Below are 20883 nucleotides of genomic sequence, written 5' to 3' on the forward strand. Positions count from 1 at the left end.
TGGGTTGCATAGCTGCTTCCACTTGCAATGAACATGACAAAACAACATACATCAATAGCATTGCTAGCTCCTGGTAGCCAAGAGTTCAAAACAAAACAATAGGGTGGTTGCACCATGTAAACTATGTCAATAAGTACAGCCAACCTGAGTTAGCTGAAAGTTAAAAAATGGCTTCAGGAAGTCATCCAATATTGCAAACATATGAGTTGAAACATTTGAGGTTTCCATTTGATAAACCCAGTGATCTTTTCATTACATTTTTCTCTCTTCTATGAGACCTAAAGTGGGAACCAGTGTGATGTAGTGGTTAAGAGCATGAGACCAGGACTCAGGAGATTTGAGTTCTAGTCCCTGCTCAGTCATGGAGCTAACTGAGTGACCCTGGGGTATTCACAGACTCTCAGCCCAGCCTTCCTCACAGGGTTGTTGTTCTTGGGATAAGATGAAAAGCAGGAGGAGGAGAATGATGTAAGCCACCTTGAGTTCTTTTTTCAGTAAATAGGCAGGATATAAACTGAATGAATGAATGACTGAAACTTCTGCTTATAGATGTACTTGTTCACAATACGGCAAAGACTGTGGGAATGGATCCAAGAGTCCTGCTGACTGAAGAAAGGAAGACAGACAGACATTAGGAAGCCACTTTAAGGCAAACTGATCTATGAATTTGTACACAATCATGGCCAGTCCTTAGTGTTTCATAAACCTTTCTCTTTTTGAAAATGCCTATTACATTACATTAGAGGTAAACAACTCTGTGATTAAAAGGGGGATTAGAAAATGATCATAAAAGAACTGCAATATAAAGTGAAGAAAAGAAGAGAAGGAGAGAGGCTAGTTTACTTAAAATAATGCTGATGCACATTGCTTTGTGGCCATTTTCTGCTTTGATCATCTCAATTTTGCATGTTCAAAAGGTGCAATAATATTGCAGCAAAAGGAATGATGGGCTGAAATCATGTTAAAATAGGATTTGTTTTCAGGGAGTATACCCGAATACTAATTCTACTCCATTATAGTTTCAGTGGTGATTAAAGTTTTTCCACAGTATTGTAAAGGCAGAACACAAAACAAAAACAGAAGCATAGAATTTTAACAAAAAACAGTAAGCTCTGCATATAAAATCCATTCCTATCTTAATATTTATGTAAAAAAGGGCAGCTATTAAACACAAATTGCAAAAGTAGGCAAATGCAAGCAGCAAGTCTACAATCTATAACTGTTATATATAATGTAAATTAAAGCATACACACATAAAAGGTGAAATTTTAATCGCTTAAGATTATTTGCTGGTTGCACATTTAACATGTAATGAATGTGGTAAGCCTTAAAAATGACCTCCACAAAAACTGTGATCAAAGCTCAGAGGTTATCTGTTAACAGTCATCTCTGTACACAAGAAAAATACACATGCTTTCTGTAACAGCCAAGAAAAACTGCAGTTTATTAAGTTTCAAAGAATCTTCGTACTCTTGAAAGCAACTTCTGGTGCATGTTTTTAACAATCACATTCTATGAGGAGAAATAACATTAAAAGCCACAAACTTTTTTATCTTTTCATCTCAGAGTTACAGACATCTTGAATTCAAAATGAAAGGCAAAAAACAAAACAAAACAAAAACAGTTTTTTTAAAAAATGTCCATCCCCAATTTTAAATGATCGGGAGTTCTTCTACAACTCATTACTAAACTTTAGCATGGAAAATTGTATTGACTATTTCAATCCGCACATAGGCACATATGTATTTTATATATAAATATGTTTGTGTGTGTGTGTATGTGTGTATGTGTTAAGAGAAAGATATATACAGAATACATATGTAGAGTGCGTGTAATGAGAATGAGATGCAATCACTCTGAGAAAAGGGTATTCAGCTAAATACACTACGAAAACTTGAGAAAACACAAGTATGGAACCCAATCTGTGCATAGTTCATGATCCTCTAGAAAACCAGCTTTTGTTGATTTGCAATCTTGCAGGACCCTTTTTAATTGGACAAAACCATTAAAAAGCTAATCTTTAACAAAACAAAACAAAACAAAATGTAATGCACAAGTTTCCTGATCCAAGCAGGCAGGGAGAACAATGTTCATATAATTTTTAAAAACATACTCAAAGGGTATGTTATTCCATTGTCTTTCTTCCTTTCAAAACAATCAAAAACATTGATCATTTTTAAACATAAAGCAATTTTTTAATATATAAAGCACTCTTCAAACATCTATTTCTTTTGAGTCCATTATTTGGTAAATATGTAACTGCTACACATTAGATTAGGTATTTTTCTTCTCTTACTGTCTTTTTTATTTCATTTTTTCATTTTGTTTTTTAATAATATCTTCAGTGCTAGGAGTTGGGTTTAAAAAATACATGAAATGGTGTGGAGTTGCTCCTCGGGAAACCCGGCTTTCCTGAGACATCTTCCACCATGTGCAAGATAGTGATCACAATATTTTTCGCCACTCTTGACGAAGAGAAAAACAACAACAAAAAGAGTACACAGCAATGGCCAAAGAAAAGGATAAACAACAACAACAACAATAACAACAACAACAAACACTGTTCAATCCCAGAGCTCTGAAGTAGCATATCTTCATTCTGAAAATAGGTTTCTTTATGATGGAAGTCTATTTTTTTTCTTTTTTTCAATTCCTTTTTTTATTTTAAAGTTTGAAGGAGGAAAAAAAAGGTCTGTAAACAGGTGGGAGCTGAAACCGTAGGCTCCTCCAAAAGCAGTCAAAACCCATGTCCAAGTGCTTGTTTCTGTTCCGGCTTGCAGGGAACCATCCACTCTTTACAAGTATTTATGGCCACAGTTCAACAAGAGTTTTTTCCTTTTTTTTTTTTTTTTTACTTTATATTCCGAATGGGGAAAAATGGTGCAATACTCCGGTAATTATTTCCTTGCATTAGTCCACAATAAAAAGCTGCTAAAGGTAGATATACATATTATTCTCCAGAGATACACACTGTAAGTTTTTAAAATGCGGTAAGAGTCCTTGAGTAAACATTTACACATGAATTGTCGCCAGCCCCTCCTATCAGTTTTTTTCTTAAAAAAAAAGTAGGATTAGCTACAAGAAGGGCTGTGGACACTCAGTGCAAAGTTAGAAGCTAATAACAAATGTTTGACCAATGAGCAAATCAAAAGCATATACTGAGAAGGAAAAAAGAAAAAAAATCACACTGTTTGTTAGGTTGTACAGCTGGCGCGCACACACACGTCCATACGCTCACACATCGATCCATCTTTCCCCCAATGCATACATATAAGAAAGAACTGAACAACAATAACAAAAATATTCCTAGAGCCTGTTCATTTGTGTTCTGATGCCAACCTGGAAGTGTAATAATAGAAAGTGTTCACATTTTGTTATTGGCCTGCTGGATTCAAGTATAGTTGCATGTTTGATATGTGTTTTTTTTCCAAAAAAAAAAAAAACCCAAAAAACAAAACAAAACCAAAACAAAATTTTGTTTTACTATTTTGGGGGGGAGATTAAAGAAAAGAACAATGACACAAAAAGTAATGAAACAAGTGTAATAACAATGTGCATAGGCAAGACCCACGGGAGCAGTGGACATGGAGATTCCACCTCGCCCACCTCTCAAGCCAAGTTGTACAGCTAAGGGGCGTAAGATTTGTTCCCCATTGCTGCTGATGGGCTGGTCGGATGCCACCCCCTACTGATTACTGGATCCGCCTCTGGTAATGTGCATAATTATCACAGGCTCATTTTAAATAGGCTTTCTCACATCCCCCCTTCATCCCTCCCCCACTCCCAAAGTTGATAAAATAACCCTTTCCAGCCCAAATTCTGAAAAGTGCCCTTCATGATAGAACTAGTCTAAGCAGCTTTTATACGTCTTTAAAAACACCATACAAACATAAAAACAAAATTAAAAAGCCATTGGAAAAAAACCCACATAAAACCTATCATTAGCACGTGACACTGACCAAAGGGAGCCCATACTGTTGCACTAACAGTTCACAAGGACTTCGGCAGAGTTTCATAGTCGATATTGGACAGAGGTACTAAAAAGGGCTGCCAGTCTGATCTATTAAAGCTGGATTCTTTGCGATGCCCTGGACTGGAAAGGGTTACCATTATTTTTTCTTTAGTGCTGATGATTGTTACTTCCACTTGTTTCTCTGGTGTCCTAGATGGACTCCCCGCTGAGAAGGTCACCTGGGAGCAGAGTATTCAAAGGCGTTGGGCTTCCGATAACCCTGCCATCATCGGTGCTGGGTGGACCCCAAAGGCTGCTTGAGTACTGAGGGACCCCGCCCCAGAGCAGGTCGCTGCTCCCTTTCCCACCTAGGCAGGGGGTATTCCAGTGGCCTGCATCGTTGCGCACCATGCCGTGTGAGCCACTTGTGGATCCCAAGCGTGTCTGGGTGGTTCCAGTGTTCGACTGCCAACTGGAGGTGGGGGGCAGTGGCTGGCCTTGTGCTAAAAAACGGTTCACTTCCTCTTCTCCAGCGAACTCGGCCAAGATGGTTGTGTTCCCCAAAACACACCTGGAAACAGAGGGGAAAACACAGGGATGCTTAAAGGGAAATCGCTGATGCATACTTGGCAGTGGGTGCAGAGGTGGCTAAGGCTATTTCCATAATCAGCAGAAATTCAATATCATGCTATGAAGACCTGACAAACCAGTACCTCCTCTGTTTGAATTACCTATGTATTTCTCCAGCTGTCACCCAATGGACAGGCTGTTAGATTTAGATATGAGATCATGAAGCTCATTGCATCAGAAGGATTTCCAGATGCATGTAGCACAATGTAGTCAAACATTTATTTTGCAGGATTTATTCTGAATCCAATATATGGGCTTCCATGAGTTGGGAATGTTCTTTTCAGAGTATTTTCCCTAGACCATTCAAGGGGAAAAACAAACTGAGGAGGTGGCAGAGATGCCAGATACACTAAAAAGCTAAGTTAGTTCTCTTTTGTCTATCTACTCAGATGTCAAAGACACAAGTGGCTGATATGTAAATCTTTACTCCATGGCCTTTTGTTGCACTCATGACTACTTGTTCAAATTCTAAAACATTTAGACATTCCAGCACTTCTACTAGCAAAGGAGAACATAGTTTTATCTTTGAGAAAGTATTCCAATCATGTATCATACTATTCCTTCTATGTACAGGTATGTATCTGTCCACTTTCTCCCCTTGAACTGCATTGCTAGCATGCATGAGAGATACCATGTGAAAGCTGAGGAGGAGAGATCAGAACTGGCAGTGTTTAAGAAACCTGCAGCCTTTCCGCATGGAACAGAATCTCCAAATTTCCTTCCCTGTTGGGGAATAGCATGCTTTCAGCCACTTTAGGGAGACATCAGTAACAATTACACCAATATACACCCTCATGCTAGGGTGAGACTAAAGCTTAAATGTAAAACTTAAATGTGTGGGCCTACAGAAGTGGGTAGCAACAAGCACAGCAACTTATGAAAACATACTTCTGAAGCACTGACAGAGATGAAGAACCAAAGCTACAGCAAAGGAGTAAGCAGGAGCCAAAAAAGAGCAACTGGAAACAAAATTAGCTGGGAGGGGAAGCTGGGCTGGAATTTCTTTACCCATTTAGCTAGTTATCTTTAAGGTTTCCTCTCTATATGCATCTATATTCCCATCTAGTCAGCATCTCACTAGTTACAATGAAAATCATCAGAGATCTCAATCAATTGTTGAATAACTCTTAATTTCTGGCTTTAAATTATGAGATAACACAGAAATGTCTCAAAGGTGGAGATGATCTTCTGCTATGTCTGCGCTCTCTCTGCTCCCCTTGCCCCTTTAATGCAAGCTGTATAATACCAAACCTAATTTTACAGGCTTTGAATAAAGCTGCCATTTCCTGGGCTGGTGAATAAGATGAAAAGGCTGAAATGAATCTACCTAGGCTACCTAGAATCTAAACCCTAGGCTGAAATGAATCTACCACCTTATGGATTTGACAGTTCTTCTAGGCATACCCTAAATCATAAGGGTGACTTTTTCTTAATGCCTGCTTCTCTGTATTTCATAACTAATTTTCCATTATTCAGTTCTCCTATTTCTGCTCTCAGACATTAGTGACAGATCCAGCAAACTCAGGAGGCTGACCATACTTGAACCATAGCAAATACTGAACAGATTGCATACATATGCAGGGACTTCTGGGCCTTCGCTGCTTCTTCCTTAGAACTATATCGGACCACAGCATTCCCTTGAGTCAGGTTCAGATGGAATGTAATAAGAGGACCATGCTGCAAGCACAGAGTACGCAGTGTGGAGCCATCAATCTAATTGGAAAAGGAGAAAAAAGCAGATTGGTTTATTCTTTTTCTTCCCTGGTGCCTGTCATTAAGCCTTCATTAACGGTGGGCAAGCTTTTAACAAGAAAGTCAAAATATTATTCTCAGAAAATACAGAACAGCTTATTAAATTTTGATTTACCTTCATGTGAGACCAGCATACTCTATCAGAGCTGATGCAGCCAGCAGAAGGGATGGAATGTGTTACCTATCTGTGTTATGTCAAAAGGCAGGTAATATTGGCAGGATGAGGAAGGAGGTATTAAAGCATAGTTGTAATATCCAAGGATTACCAAAAGCATGCTATGCTCAGATACATTATTTCTGAAGATCTATTTTCCTCTCCTTGGGTTATATCCAATATTAGCCCTATTTAAAACAAATGTACTAAAATGCATGAGACTTAATGCATGAGACATTGGTACAACCCACTGTTTGTTACAATCAAGTTGTTTCTGTAAGTCTCTATGCTAAGAATTTTGAGGGCATTTTATTAAATCTGAAAGCTTAAATTGGTTGTATTGTTTAATTAACTCATTAAATTGAAGACAAATTAATCAGACTTGTCTTAAGGTAATGCCTTTGATCTGGCTTCAAACACTATTTCTGGTCAGGTTGTCTTAGATTTTTCTTTTTTTGGACTGAATGACTTTGTTACTTCGTTACTACACTTAGCATTTGTCTTGTTGTAATAGTGTAATGTGCAACTAGCAAATCTTTTATTAGTTAGGGCAAATTCACATATTCTCTTGCTACACCTGTATCTCCTTTTTGCCCCCACCAACTGTACAAGATCTAACACCTGAAGAGGAAACATATGCATCTCCCCTAGGAGAGTTGCACCCATTTCTGGGGCCCAGCACTTCACTATTGAAGGGAACTGTGGCTTTCCTCTGCAGCTATTATAATATGGAAAAGTCATGTGAGAAGTCATGTTTCATGCACTTGCTCTTACTGCTTCCATACAGTATCCAAAGCAATGGCATGTGAGTTGTGTGGTGGCCATGTCCCAGTATGTGTGGACTTTCTGTAACACATATACCACTAGCCATACAGCTAAAAGTGAACTTAGTGGTTTGGACATGATGAATAAGTGTCCCTATCTAGCTCTGAAATCCCTTACACAAGAGTGGGTTGATGGCTCCACTCCTTGCCAGCTTTTTTAAAAAAAGATCAGTGTTTAAAACGGCTTGTGTTTGTTGCTATCTCTGCAATGTGATTTATGGTAAAAGAATTCAAGCAAAAATGAACAGGTTAGAAAACATTTTCTTTTACATGAGGATTAAATAACAATATAGCTGCTCTCAAGAATGAGGCCTTGAATGCAATTCTAAACACCGCACTGCCTGTCATTGCTGCAAACAGTAAGCAACATGTCAAATCATGCAACTTTCTGCCCCAGCAAACAAGTGCTTAAAATGGAGTGCTCCAAAGGCTGTGGTAGCATATGGTCATAAACATGCTGCAAGCTGCAGGCAGACACCCAGCAGAAGCCCCTTGAAGCAGGTGACCAGGTGTTCCCTCCTGGATAGCCCAGGTAGTCCACAGCTCTTGGTTCCATTTAGCCAACCTGTTTTGCTTACCTGGGGTGTGAGGTTCCGGAGAACCAGCCAGCTACTTGTTCTTCCTGAGCTGTCAGTACTCCAGGCTGAGCCTATACCACAAAGAGGAGGAAGATGAGGGAGAGTTCAACCCAACCAAGTGAACAAAGGCATCATGCAGCACCAACCAAAGCACAAGCAATACAACTGCTACAGGGATTTCCCAGAATGCTTGCTGAAATTGTTTTTTTGACCACCTGATTCAACAAACACCTGCTAGACTGTCTTGCTTGCTTGCTGTTCTGTGCTACAGAAGAGATACCTTGAACACCATCATGGATGGAATGAAGTGGACTTTAGTCTGGGGCGGGCAGAAAAGAGATCTTAAGATAAGCTGACTTAAGGCTGCAGGTATCCTGCATATCCTAGCTGAATATTCCTTGTTGAGTAAATCAGTGAGAAGTATGTCCTGAGAGCAGAATGCCATGGGATGCACTTCAGAAAATAAACAAGTTAAGCACATGCTTCTCAGATGGGATCCAGACATGCCACACGCATGGCTTTTATGGGAGTAGCAACCATTACATGTACTTTGAAGTTTCCAATCAACTGTGGATTTTCAGCTTGATATTTTTCTCCCTTAAGGCCGTATTTAGTTGTTGAACCCACATTCGCCACTTGTCTAATGTATAATGCATTGCACAGGCAGAAATATAATCGCGGTCAATTCACTTTTTGTGTTTTGCTGCTCCACTGTTAAAATTTTAGGAAAGCCAGTCTTAATTCAACAAGAAGTACCACAATGATGACAGGAAGGACAAGCAAGCACTTCATTTTCATCAGTTGCTTAATTTTATAAGGAGAAACTGCATTGCTACAATATTTATATGGCAACATTTACAAAAGTTGCATAACTTCCAAAAAAGGCAGGTTACTAATACTCAAGATGAAGGTAGGATCTTTGCTACTTGTCCACCAGGAGGAGCTCATAAAAAATTAAACATAATTGTATATTTTAAAAATGGGTGATGAAAGAAGCTCAGTTCCACAGTTACTGGTGAAACAATATGATATTGTTTATTTGAAAGGGATGCTGAATTTTAAAAATAAGATGAAGAAATCCATTTGAAATAGTGTATCATATGCAAAGTGCAAGTTGCATATAATAAATTGATAGTAAATCCAGGAAGTTAGACGTACTGGGTGTAACATGTTAGGACATTTACTATAAATTGATAGTAAATCCAGGAAGTTAGACGTAGTGGGTGTAACATGTTAGGACATGGAGAAATTATTCTTTTCGCTTTTAGCCCTGGATATACACTCCCCTTGCATTATGCCATTTTAAGTACTAATTTACACAGCCTTGCAAATACTTGATACTGCTTTCTAAAGGATTCTGTTAGGTGGTCCATACTTATTTAGGGATCGTTAGGGACCATAGTGCAGAAAAACAAAAATGACAACACACATTTAGTGGTTCTCTTTCTCTAAAGTTATGCTTCAGTATTTACTCAGCATTACCCCTCATTTACCTTCAATTTCCTGACTGGCTACCATAGCCTGCCTCAATCTCACAAACAAACTCACAAACAAACAAACAATAGGAGCCAGGAGTACCAGAGGAGTAAGAGCTGGTCCAACCCAGTGGGCTGGCACCCCAGGTAGATGAGGGCTTGGTGTTTGTTAAGCCTGGAGGTGGTCTTGTAGGAGCAGTAGTGTTTCTGGGTACCTTCCACAGTTCATGGGACAAAGAGGCTTGTGTGTGAGAAATTGGGCCAGAAGACCATGTTGACTTGATGTCTGACAATTTACCTGCAAAAGAGAAATACAATTAATGTATTTGCTAGAACATCAGATAAGGGTAGTGTGTGATCAGCAGCATTCTCTTCCCATCTTCACTCCAGCGTACAAAGTACTGTATGTGGTTATGCGCCGTCGTCTTCAACTTAAGGTGACCCTATGAACAAAAGCCCTCCAAAATGTCCTATCCATGACAGCTCTGCTCAGCTGTTCTAAATTTAAGGCTGTGCTTCCTTTATGGAGTCAATCCATTTCTTATAAGAACTGTATATTCCACAGCAAATAGTGAAAATCACATGACTGATGATTACTGATACAGCTTCTCTTGTTAATTGAAGTGGAGTTCTCTCTGACATGTTAGTATTATTTAACCAGAAACTTAAATTTAACCAGAATTGTTCTTCATGGTTTTGACAAAAACATGATATAGAAGATAAAAGATAAAATATTGATGGTGAAATAAAACCAAATATTTACAAGGTTCACATGATTTACTACTTTTTTTTATTTTTCTTCTATCAACACAGCTGCTCTTTTTTTATGAACAGTAGAGAAAGTAGATCTAAACTTACTGGTAGATCTCTGGGTGATTTCCAATAGATAAGCAAGGGTCTCCAACTTCCAGTATTTAGCACCAGCAATTTTTAGGTCTAAATTATACTGTTAGAATCCCTGATCTATAGCAACACAGGTGGAGATTTGTAGTTGTATAGGTCATCCCAGTGTACGACACATTATGTGGTGCAGTAGATGGAGGGTCGATGGATCTACCAGCCTCCTGGCTCCAAAAGTGATCTGCTGCTAAATCCCATTGCCACCGTATTTCACTCTTCCTCTCCTCTTCCCACAGCATGGAGAAGCAACGAGAGGCCACACCAGGCCATTGCCTACTAATCTGCTAACAGTTCCCTTTCTGGTGGATGCTGTGATTTCTTTCTTATTGCATCTGGTGGGTGCTGTTATTTCTTTCTTATTGGTAGTTTTTTATTTGATGAGTTTTAGCTTTTCAATTATATGTTTGTTCAATTATTTATATTTTATTTTTAGTGGAAGCTAGAATACAAAGTAAATAATCATCTGTAGGAAGAGGATTGGAAATAGGGGTGAAGCATAGCATGCAAGAGGAGAGGGAGACAGATGAAAGGAAGTCTCTTCCTTCACACTTTCAGTTATTCATTCAAGCACCACGGAAGATGGAGAGAAAAATAACCCATTCATTTCTCAACTGGCAACTGGAAGGGGCTGGTCAAACTCCTCTGAGACCTAGGCTAGAAGTTCTTAGTCATACCATAGGTTTGGTAATAAGATGTCTCTAGATGGTACAGAAAGAGCAGGATCTCCTATACTAATCTGAAAAGCTTCCATGAGGAGGACCTCTCATGGCGTGACCATTGCTATTGTAATAATCCTGACTCATTTTTAACATCACTGCCAGATCTTTAATATGATCTATGAAATTTTAATTTTGAGGACAAGTGGTCATTCTAAAGCTGAACCAGTAAAAATGGATTAAAGCAAAGAAATGAGCTGCACTTGGATGTCCACCGTATTGGTAAGAAAAGTACAACACAATATCCCATCCTTCAAATATTTCAAATATTGTAGAAAGGCAACTGGTTCACAAATTGCCTAAGACTGCCATCCTAAACACATCTACTAAGCAGTAAGCACTGCCAGCTTGTCCTGTAAGCATGCAGGTGAAATACACAGCAGGGTCCTAACATGAACCTCTGCCTTATGTGCTCTTCTCCACCATGCATTTAACTTTTAATGAAAGCCAGAAAATTATTTCTCCTAAATGCAAACGTTTCAGCAAGACGAGCTTCAAGGAAAAAACTAGTAAGAACTGCAGAATCAGTCTTAAGCCTGATTAAGCCTGGTCTTAATTACTATACACTTGCTTATTAACAGCATTGTTAAACCAGCCTTTTAGAAATAGTTTTAGGCACTATGTTATTAATTCTCACACAGTGATTGTACATAAAAGGTACAGTATTAGTAGAAAAGCAAAAGTCACACAAAAGAGATGTACATGGCAGTTGAAATGAAAGATAGCAAATGGTTATTTTATCTCCTTTTAAAGAATTGTAGAAAGAGCCCATGTGCTGATAATTTCTGTTTTATTACTACTACTATTATTAATTTCATTTCTATACTGCCCCAAAGCTCTCTGGGCAGTTCACATATATGCAACTTCACTGCTTACTCTAAAAAGCTGAAGGCTTAACCAGTATGTCAATTGCCAACAACAGCCCATACAAAATAAAAAATATACCAAATTACTAGGAATACTGTTCTTTCCATTGCAGGAGTTAACAAGAGATGTATTAAGAATAGGTTCAGCAATCCAACAGGAAAGGAGGAAAGTCTTTGATGCCAAAGTAGGCTTGAAAGACAATTTCCAAAACCACCAAGATCACGTGCATGCATGCAACCCTGTGCTCATGGAGTCAAGCTTTGGGTCTTCCCAACATCTTCCCCCATTCAGTCTGCAAAAGCAATGGGGTGGGGAAATGATCTGAAATAAATGAAAGGAACCCAGTTGTGCATATAAGTTTGGCACATGTGCTAACAGTGTGGGATAATGAAACAAGACAACAACTGAATGAGTGCAAGGAAAATACTTGAGCTTTTTGTATAGTTTTCTTAGCTTGGTTTTAACTGAATTTCAGCTTTAACTAAATCAAGAAACTCACTGCTACTGGAATTATTGAAGAGGCAGCCTGAGTCTGTAGCCATTCATGATGGCAGATTACATGCTGTTTACAACAGGAGGGCTAAGAACTGTAAAAAATATGTCTCAAAGGGGGAAAACGAATGCTCATAATAATTGTAAGATTTTAGAGCACAATAAAAAAAAACAACAGATCTATGTGTTGCCCAACTGCTGTCTGTAGCACACATTCCTTTCCATTTTCAGCAGTGGGAAACTCAATACCCTCACAGTCTTCAAGCAGCAGACTAAAATATAACAGTCGCATGACAACATATTAACATTTTGATTATGGTTCTTACAAATGAAGGATTTCTAAGATGTTAACTCCTTACTTTTAACTGATCAACAATTGAATTGTATCTTATATAACAATGAGACATGGTATTCTGAGTGATTAACAGACATTATCTTTTAGTTTGATCTTGGTCAGAAACATAGCTCTCTCCTGAAGCAAAGGGTAAAGCCCCCTGCCTCAGGGCAACTTAGCTGGGAGTACGTGTCCAGCATCTATTTCCTCTATGACAGGACGGGGCCCCAACACTTTACCATATCTGATGTTCAGTTCAGATGGGGGTAGGTCCATTCCTTCTGGTCAGTAAATCAGGGATGGGCAACTTGTGGTCCTCTAGGTGTTTTGCAGAATTCCCATGGACCCTTACTATTAGCTTTGGTGGCTAGATCTGATGGGAATTATAGGCCAAAACAACTGCAGGGCCACAGGATGCCCATCCCTGCAATAGAAGAGCTCTGTTAGCCACTCCCTTCTTTCCTGACCAGTGAGCAATTTAAGAGAGTGGTACAAGTTCTCCCTCAATTTGTTGTCCGACCCTCTGCCCCCGGTTGGAAACAAAGCATCCCCACAGAAATGTTCCTCCCAGTTTTGTACAAAGTATAGAGAAGGGGGGGGGGGGAGACAAGAGGCTGAGCTTTCCCATGTTCTCTGCAAAAAGCAAAAGGATCAAGCTCACCTCCTTTTCACATCTAGTATATGTGCAAGGACATGGCTTTCCAGGAGGGAGGAGCAGTGTGGTCTCTTCTCAGGCACCCCCTCCCAGGCAGGATGGCAGTTTCCATGGGCTGCTTTTATTACCTGGTCCCCACTTGAGAAGGACTTAGAGAGGATGGGGGCAAGGACTGCAGCTGGTCTTTTCTGCTTCAGTTGGTGCAAAGGCTTAGACTAGCCTTGAAATTGCAAGCTATTTATTGTCTGGAAACTGAATTTATATGTACAACACAATAGCATTTTTGCTTTGCTTTTGGAAAACATATCATATGGAAGATGTATCATATGATAAAAGCATCACCAAGGGAGTTTAGAGGCTAACTAGGAAAAAGGACACAGCAGAATTTGCTTCTTCCCTCTCCTCCCTTCTTTACTCCAGAGTCCTCTGGAGTCCCACTTGTATGTCTCAGTGCAACTTGACTGAACAAGATGGCTGCCAGCATCTAGGTAAATTGCTAGCCATGTGCAGATACAATGCAGTGGATGTTCATCCACATGCAAGCTGACAATGACTGCACTGCTCACTTTTTGCTCTTATCAAGACATTTGTTGAAATGGGTAGACAGAGTAGGAAAGGGAAGGAAGGCACGGACAAATGAAATGATTTTGGCACTGTTGATTAACTCTTTTCCCAGTAAATGAGATACACAGATAGGCAATGCTCTTTACTCCACAACTTTTTGTTGATGAAAGTGCATAAGCCAAAAAGTTATTCTATTTTCATGAACTCAAATTAGTTTAATCAGCACCTAGACATTAGCACGGCATCTACTCTAGCACTTGTGTTTCTCATTTTGAAGTCAATACTAGCATCAGGCATTTTCAGTTCCAGGCATCCCCATAACATATTCACCACTGTCAGACTTCTAGGATGGTTTTTTGAACAAGCAAAGTATGCAAAGACATGCGGCACACCTGTAGTATCATCATTACCACAAAGAGCAGATTCCTTTTGAGAACCTCCTCTCTCTGTGGACAAAGAGGGACTCTAATCAGAGAGGCCATTGGTCGTACCTGCAATGCTAGGTGCGGATGCAATGCTGCTGAAAGAGCTACTGTAGCCGGAGGCACTAAGTGGCCAGGCACTCGATGAAGGCAGCGTGGCATTCTGAGATGATGTTGGGGATGACCCTGCAGAACCAGCAAAGAAGCAACTAAGAAAGATGGGCAGAATGGTGTCTACTGTAGCATATGCAATTCTAACACCATCATGTGCAAACAGAAACCATGCAAGGTAAGATGCTAACCCAGCCTTGCCTTTCGGTCTAAAAATGAAATGTTATAGGAAGCATGATCTGATGCAGTAGAACTTGGTATAAAAGAAGGATGACACAGTGATAAAGGTAGTAGTGCTCATGCAAAAGATACACACCCTGACTTTCCTTAACTCGGTCACTTCCAAGGAGGTGAGGTTTATTGCCACTGTCTCCAGGCTATGTGAATTGTGGAAGAAAAGTGTATATGGAAAATGGGTGTCACAAAAACGAAAAGCACTGTTCTGTGCAAGGCAAGTCGGACAAAATGGCTCACACAAGCCCCATTTGTCTTGAAGATTTCTTAAAATTGTCACCAGTCAGTCTTACCCCTTCCATGCTCATACAACATTGTCACAATAATGGTGGTGCCTGAAGCTGAACCACAGGTCATGGCCAGGGATGCGGCACTGTGCATGGAGGAAAGCATTCCATTGCACCTGCACTGGAACATGAGGGTCAGCGCTTATGTTCTGCTGCCCTTGCGCAGTTGCCATGAAATTACGCCACTGAAAAGTATCTACCATTAAGATTATGTTACTAGAAGCCAGCTGAAATCACAAATTCTGTTGCAATGCTTGTTTAGATAAAGGTACACGAATTAGCCTCAACATTATTTATTAAGTCAGAAAGCTTAAACAGGAACATTGCACACATCTTCTGGCTGGCATGTGGCAACATACACTTAGAAAAAGAAAATCCTTTTCAAATAAGCTGAAGTAGCAGGATGTACTTCAACATTTCCTTACAAAGGAAATGGCTTATCCAGTGGATTCTGCAAATATTCACATCTGCTGGAACATTAATGTTCATTGTTCTTGATTTGCGTACCACCACATTAGGTCAAGGATCCTATGCTGAACTGATCCATGGCATTGAAAAAAAAAACCTTGTATATAAAAATGGGATCATTCTGATTAAAGAGCCACTCTGCAGTGACTGTTTTGCTTAAAGAAGTCTCACTATTAAGTGCAACCTTAATGTGCAGCATTTTCATTGAAAATTGGGGCAATGATCCACATGCTCTGCTGGTGTAGCACCCACATGCAAAAGGTTCCTGTGCAGCTCAACAGAACCCCTGCTTTCTCTCCCCACTGTCCAGACACTGAATGATGCATGATGGGGCATCAGAGGGAATGGGACGTCTGTGTAGGTCTCCAGTATTCCCATCTAGCTCTCCCTCTGTGCTTAGGAATTTATTTAAGGCAGGAATATAAGAAACATGCATTGAGCAGAGAGGGGGACTGGCTGGGAATACACAGAGAATACAGGTGTTCCATTCCCCCAAAGGTCTTGCCATGCTGCCCATCTGTGTGTGGCCGGGGGTGGGGGTGGGGAGCAGGTCTCTGCTGAGTCTACCTAAATCATCTGCAAGTGAGTGTTGTACACATCATTTATATGGATAATACCCAATGCGTATAAAATCTGAAAATCAAAAATGGAACACTCAACCTGTCTACAATTATTATCTCAATAAAGGTAGATATTTATAATTAGAACTTCTAGTATCCAGGAATGTAAATACACAAATACATACATGCATACCATGAATTTAAAAAGTTCAATCTGAGTATGCATTATATTTTAGGATCCATTATATTAAATAAGCACATCATTTTACTTAAGCAAACAAGTTGAAACCAACTGTAACACAAACTCTTATGACATAAGGACATACTGTTGCTGTTTCAGAAGTTCAGTGCTAAACAATTACAAGAAGCAGTATCTACAGAGAGATACTGTTCCATGTTGCATGGCACTTTGCATATCCCTCACTCATGCAGTTTTTTGGATACTCTAAAACTGCCAAGTGTATGTTGTTTTGTTCAATAGATTCTGAGCTTTCAGGAAATTAGCAACCTTACCACATATTTAGATCCATGGAAAATTGTGGGAATTACTTGTTGAAAGCATTAGAAACAGGATGAGTATGAATACTGAAGCAATATATATTAAAAGTCTATGATACAAGACTATATACCCTTTTCTCTCCTCTTGTGGTTTGATTTATTGCTATACTTGCTGATGCCCAACAAATCATCATATGCATCTTTAGTTTGACCAGATAAACCATGGTGTGCTTCCAAACTACAACTGAAAAGCAAGACCAAACCCATGGTTTCTTGTTTGGATTGTAGGCAAAATATGGTTTGTTGACAATCAAGGAGCATAGAAAGGAATAAGAAGAAAGAATGGGTTGGAAGCATGCAGTAATAATAATATAATGCAAACCAGGATTTGGCATTACACTTTAAACCAAGCTAACACTGCAGCACCAGTGAATATTGTAAATATATGTATATGTGAATGGTTAAAAGCAGTGGGCTGGTTCAAATGCAATATTAATCTGAAGGTTGGGAACCTGTTGCTCTCCAGATGTTGTTAGACTCAAACTCCCATCAGTCTCAGCCAACATGGCCGATAATAAAGGAAGTTGGCATTCAACAACATCTGAAGGACCACAAGCTCTCCATCTCTCTGCAAAGCACAGTTTATTGCTGTAAGAACACCCTTCAGTCTTACATACTCTATATTACAGGGTGGTCATGAGGAGTTTGGAAATTTTTACATTCATTTCTGATTAGCTATAATTTGTTACTTTATTCAAAATAACAAATGGTGGTTAATCTTAACTATAGCTCATGGAATCAAGCTAATTTCAAGCCAGTGTAGGAATCTGTCTCATTTTCACCAACCATAGTCAAGGCTACCCGAAGTTTTGAGTTCAGAAAATGCACTAAACTGTAGAAGTTGAATCTCCCAATCCCTTCCACATGTCTGCACCAGAAGAAAGAAGAAGAGGGAGTACATTTGCCTTGTGCACAGGCTAGACTCAATTCTTGTATTGCTAAGCTTTGGTAAAATGTTAAGTTCAAAACCAGTTGGCCTATGTTGGTATGAACATTGCAGATATACCTGCCTTTCTCCTCATATAGGATGAGCAAATTTGAACTATAAAATGTGTAAATCTAAGAAAGCTAACCTGCTTCTGCTGTAGGTAAAATGAAACTGTTACTGATTATGATAAAAAAACATGACAGAACACTCCATTATGTACACAGGGCACACCTCCTCAGTAAAGAAACAAATGCTTATGGAAATTTATCTGCAACCTGTGGTACAGGAGCTATGTTGTAGTAGAAAAAGGCAGAATCATTAATGAGAAGGCATCTCTGACAAGACATTCATAGCTGTGTTTATGCCATCTGCTGAAACAAGTTAATACTGAATTTATATTGTATCCCTTTACCCAGAGTAGAGAAAGCCCGAGCATGTAGGCACCATGTACTAGATATGAATATAACATCCTGGCAGGAATTATAGCAAAGAGAAAGATGCACTGATAAATGATCATCAGGAAGCCTTAGCTACGTGCAAAGCCAAACCAATGATTATAACCATACTAACATGGAAACTGTATTCAAAATCAAGAGACAAAATTGATGTTTTGTTCAAATATGTCCTTTAGAAAGCATTCTATAATTCCAGCTGTTCATATTTCCATGGTTCTAAATGTACAATCTAATAGTGAACTTGAATTCTTGCAAATATTAGGAATGAGTACTGTACACTGATGTCTGATATACTTGGTAACACCAAATGTAAACAAAACAAAACTGAAAGGCTTACACAGGAAAACAGAGTGAGACAAGTTCTCAGGATGCCAAAAAAATATTTTATCTCAAAACCAAATTAGTTGCAGTCTACCAGGGCCTTCTTCAGGGGACAAGGTTAAACAAAGAAAAAAAAACTCTGGAGAAATCTCTGGTAAGTGCATGTTCCCAAATTTTGAGCCCATCTTTCAGATGCTTAATCTCTCCTTTTTGAGTGTTACCCCATAATATGCAAGAGGAGAAAAGCATGTAACCATGACTGGCCCAGGCTCCCTATGGTATGTTTTGGTTTACTGATTTAAAATGATTTTAAGCCAACATTAAAATTATACAAGGACTCAAAAATGCAACAAATTTCCTCCTCATAGGTTATAGGGTATATTCAATGTGCTCATGGGCCATCCGCTTATCCTGTAATGTGATAAATAATGGATAAAACCTTGCTATATAAACATGAAACTGGTTGCATTGGTCAGGGTGTGGGACTGGAGAATGAAAACCAGTCTGGCTGTATCTTGATTTTTTCACTGAATTGGTTTTACTGTCAAAAAATATATTGCCTCTCTATTACCTGTTCTTCTCATTTCTACCCATTAGTATGTGACCATTCATTTTGCAAAGCAACTTTACTCAGGATTTAAAATCATAGTGCTACCTAATTTGCCTAAGTATCTATCATTTGCACATTATGAATGTTTTGATTAAAGGAAACCCTCAAATGGGGTTTCATTCTCCAAAATGAAGGATGGAATCAGAAGGGGAATGCTCAAAAAGAGAATCAGACAAATTGGTATTAGTTCAAATTCAGATATCAGAAATACTGATGAGATAGGAAAAATATATATATTATGTTGATTTGTCTAATGAATTCTTCATTTGGTTATATGTTTCTTTTGTAAAGTATGGAAACACTTTTTCCTACAGGATTACTAGCATCTACTCTGAAAGTATGTGTTAGAATAGTACTGCAAAATTTCCATCTTGTTTTGGAGGACAGTGCCAACCAAACTTCGCCTGATTTGGACATCAATCCAAACAGAGAGCTATTTTTGTATTTTTACAAATTCAAGAGATCTATAGTACATTGACAACTATGCAACAGCATTTATTCACCCCTTTTCTTTTGTTACAAGCCTCTCTGTATACATGCCCACTTCTACTTTTCCACCTCAATGTATATCATCCCTGCAATGCATATTATCCAACTTTTTTGCCTTTTTGAATTCCATGGGTTTTCCTGCTCTTCCACCTTTAATTATTGCACCCTGCTCTTTCTTCCTGCAGTTTATGTCTTCATTTTATAGCTTGCCTTTCTCCCACAAATGGTTCTCAAGGTCAACAACAATAAAATACAAGGCAAACACTAAAATATATATTAAAATTTCAAAGCAAGTAAGTTAAAAATAGAAAAAAAGCTAAGAAATAAACAGCACCCCCACTTAAACTTATTTTAGCAGGCTGACAAATCAGCCTGCTGGCAAAAAGACATTAAATATGATGTTAGCCTGGCTTCAGTTGTCAGGGAATTCTAGATACTATGAGCTGTCACCGAGAAAAATCTCTTTTGATTTCCTTCCAAATATACTTCCATGATAGCGGGATAGGTAGACTGGCCTCTCCCAAGGATCTTAAAATCTAGGCAGGCTCATATGGGAAAAAATGTTATTCCTGACAATGATCTGCCAGTCTGTGCCTAGCCATGGCTTGTTTCTCCCTTAGTCCTCCTGCCTGTTCCAGACACGAATCCCACAGGCCTATGTAACACAACCTCAGCAGCCTATTCTGCTACAAAACAGCAGAGTTTATTTTATAGATTTTTACACCTTCAGAGAGAGGGGGGCTTTGTGCTTGGTTAACAAGTCACCATGAACAAATCAGATGGGGTTCAGAAATCTAAAACACGGTTGGCAACATGAGTTGCCATGCCATGCAAACTCAGTCAAAATTTTATTTATGCGTTTCCCTAACCCTCCTTTTCAGAGTCTCAATTAGTTTTCCCCTCCTTCCAGAGCAGCTATTAAACTTTCTAAAAAGAAATGGAGGATCTGATCAGGTATCTCCTAACAACATGTCTAGCTGCACCTTCGAATACTGGTGAATCATGTAGTGTGGCTCCTGAACAAGGACAAACAGCTGACATCAGCTTTATCATGCACCTCAGAATTCAGGGAGAGAAGGGGCAATGCCAAAACAATGCGTTGCATCCTTCCATCACCTCTCCCATGTTTGATGGGCTTTCACAGGCTTTAGATCAGATGCTGGCTGGGGAGTGGTGAATACAATGATGACCGGGACTGCAGGAGCAGGGAGAGCTAGCTTTGCCTCATGCCAGTGATCATCATCAAAACAGGAAACAGTTATTTTGACACATGATCTTTTGCAAGAAACTATCATTCTGAAGAGAAGCAACTATTTTCATCAGGATCACAAAGGGGCAGGAGTGAAGAAATGTTAGTGTCTTTTCCCACCCTCAGTGAGCCTTACTGAATTACCCTTTCACCACTGCTATTAGTTGAGGGGTGGTTGAAAGCCTCTGTCATCAGGTGATCCTGATGAAGATTGGTGCTTGTGTGCACGCACAAGGGGGAGGATCTGTGAACACAATCAGAACAAGTAATGTTGTGCAACCACAATTTGCATAACAAT

General features: G+C 39.2%; 1 protein-coding gene across 6 annotated transcripts in view; it reads right to left on the reverse strand.

Annotated features, from left to right (window-relative positions):
- Positions 1 to 1414: 1414 nt before the first annotated feature.
- TNRC6C (trinucleotide repeat containing adaptor 6C) overlaps positions 1415 to 20883 on the reverse strand; it is a 96253-nt gene continuing 76784 nt past the window's right edge. For 4 of the 6 annotated variants that reach the window (XM_044453909.1, XM_044453905.1, XM_044453908.1 and 1 more), the window contains 5 exons: positions 14385 to 14501; positions 9469 to 9663; positions 7891 to 7961; positions 6156 to 6295; positions 1415 to 4523 (listed from right to left, as the gene is read on the reverse strand). In XM_044453909.1, coding sequence (XP_044309844.1) covers positions 4163 to 4523; positions 6156 to 6295; positions 7891 to 7961; positions 9469 to 9663; positions 14385 to 14501 — 884 coding nt within the window. In that variant the 3' untranslated portion in view covers positions 1415 to 4162. The remainder of the gene's footprint in view (positions 4524 to 6155; positions 6296 to 7890; positions 7962 to 9468; positions 9664 to 14384; positions 14502 to 20883) is intronic. The other 2 variants (XM_044453910.1, XM_044453906.1) reach the window with 1 other exon arrangement.

This window comes from Varanus komodoensis, unplaced genomic scaffold (assembly GCF_004798865.1).
Source record: "Varanus komodoensis strain SLA01 unplaced genomic scaffold, ASM479886v1 scaffold7_1, whole genome shotgun sequence".
Classification (NCBI taxonomy): domain Eukaryota; kingdom Metazoa; phylum Chordata; class Lepidosauria; order Squamata; family Varanidae; genus Varanus; species Varanus komodoensis.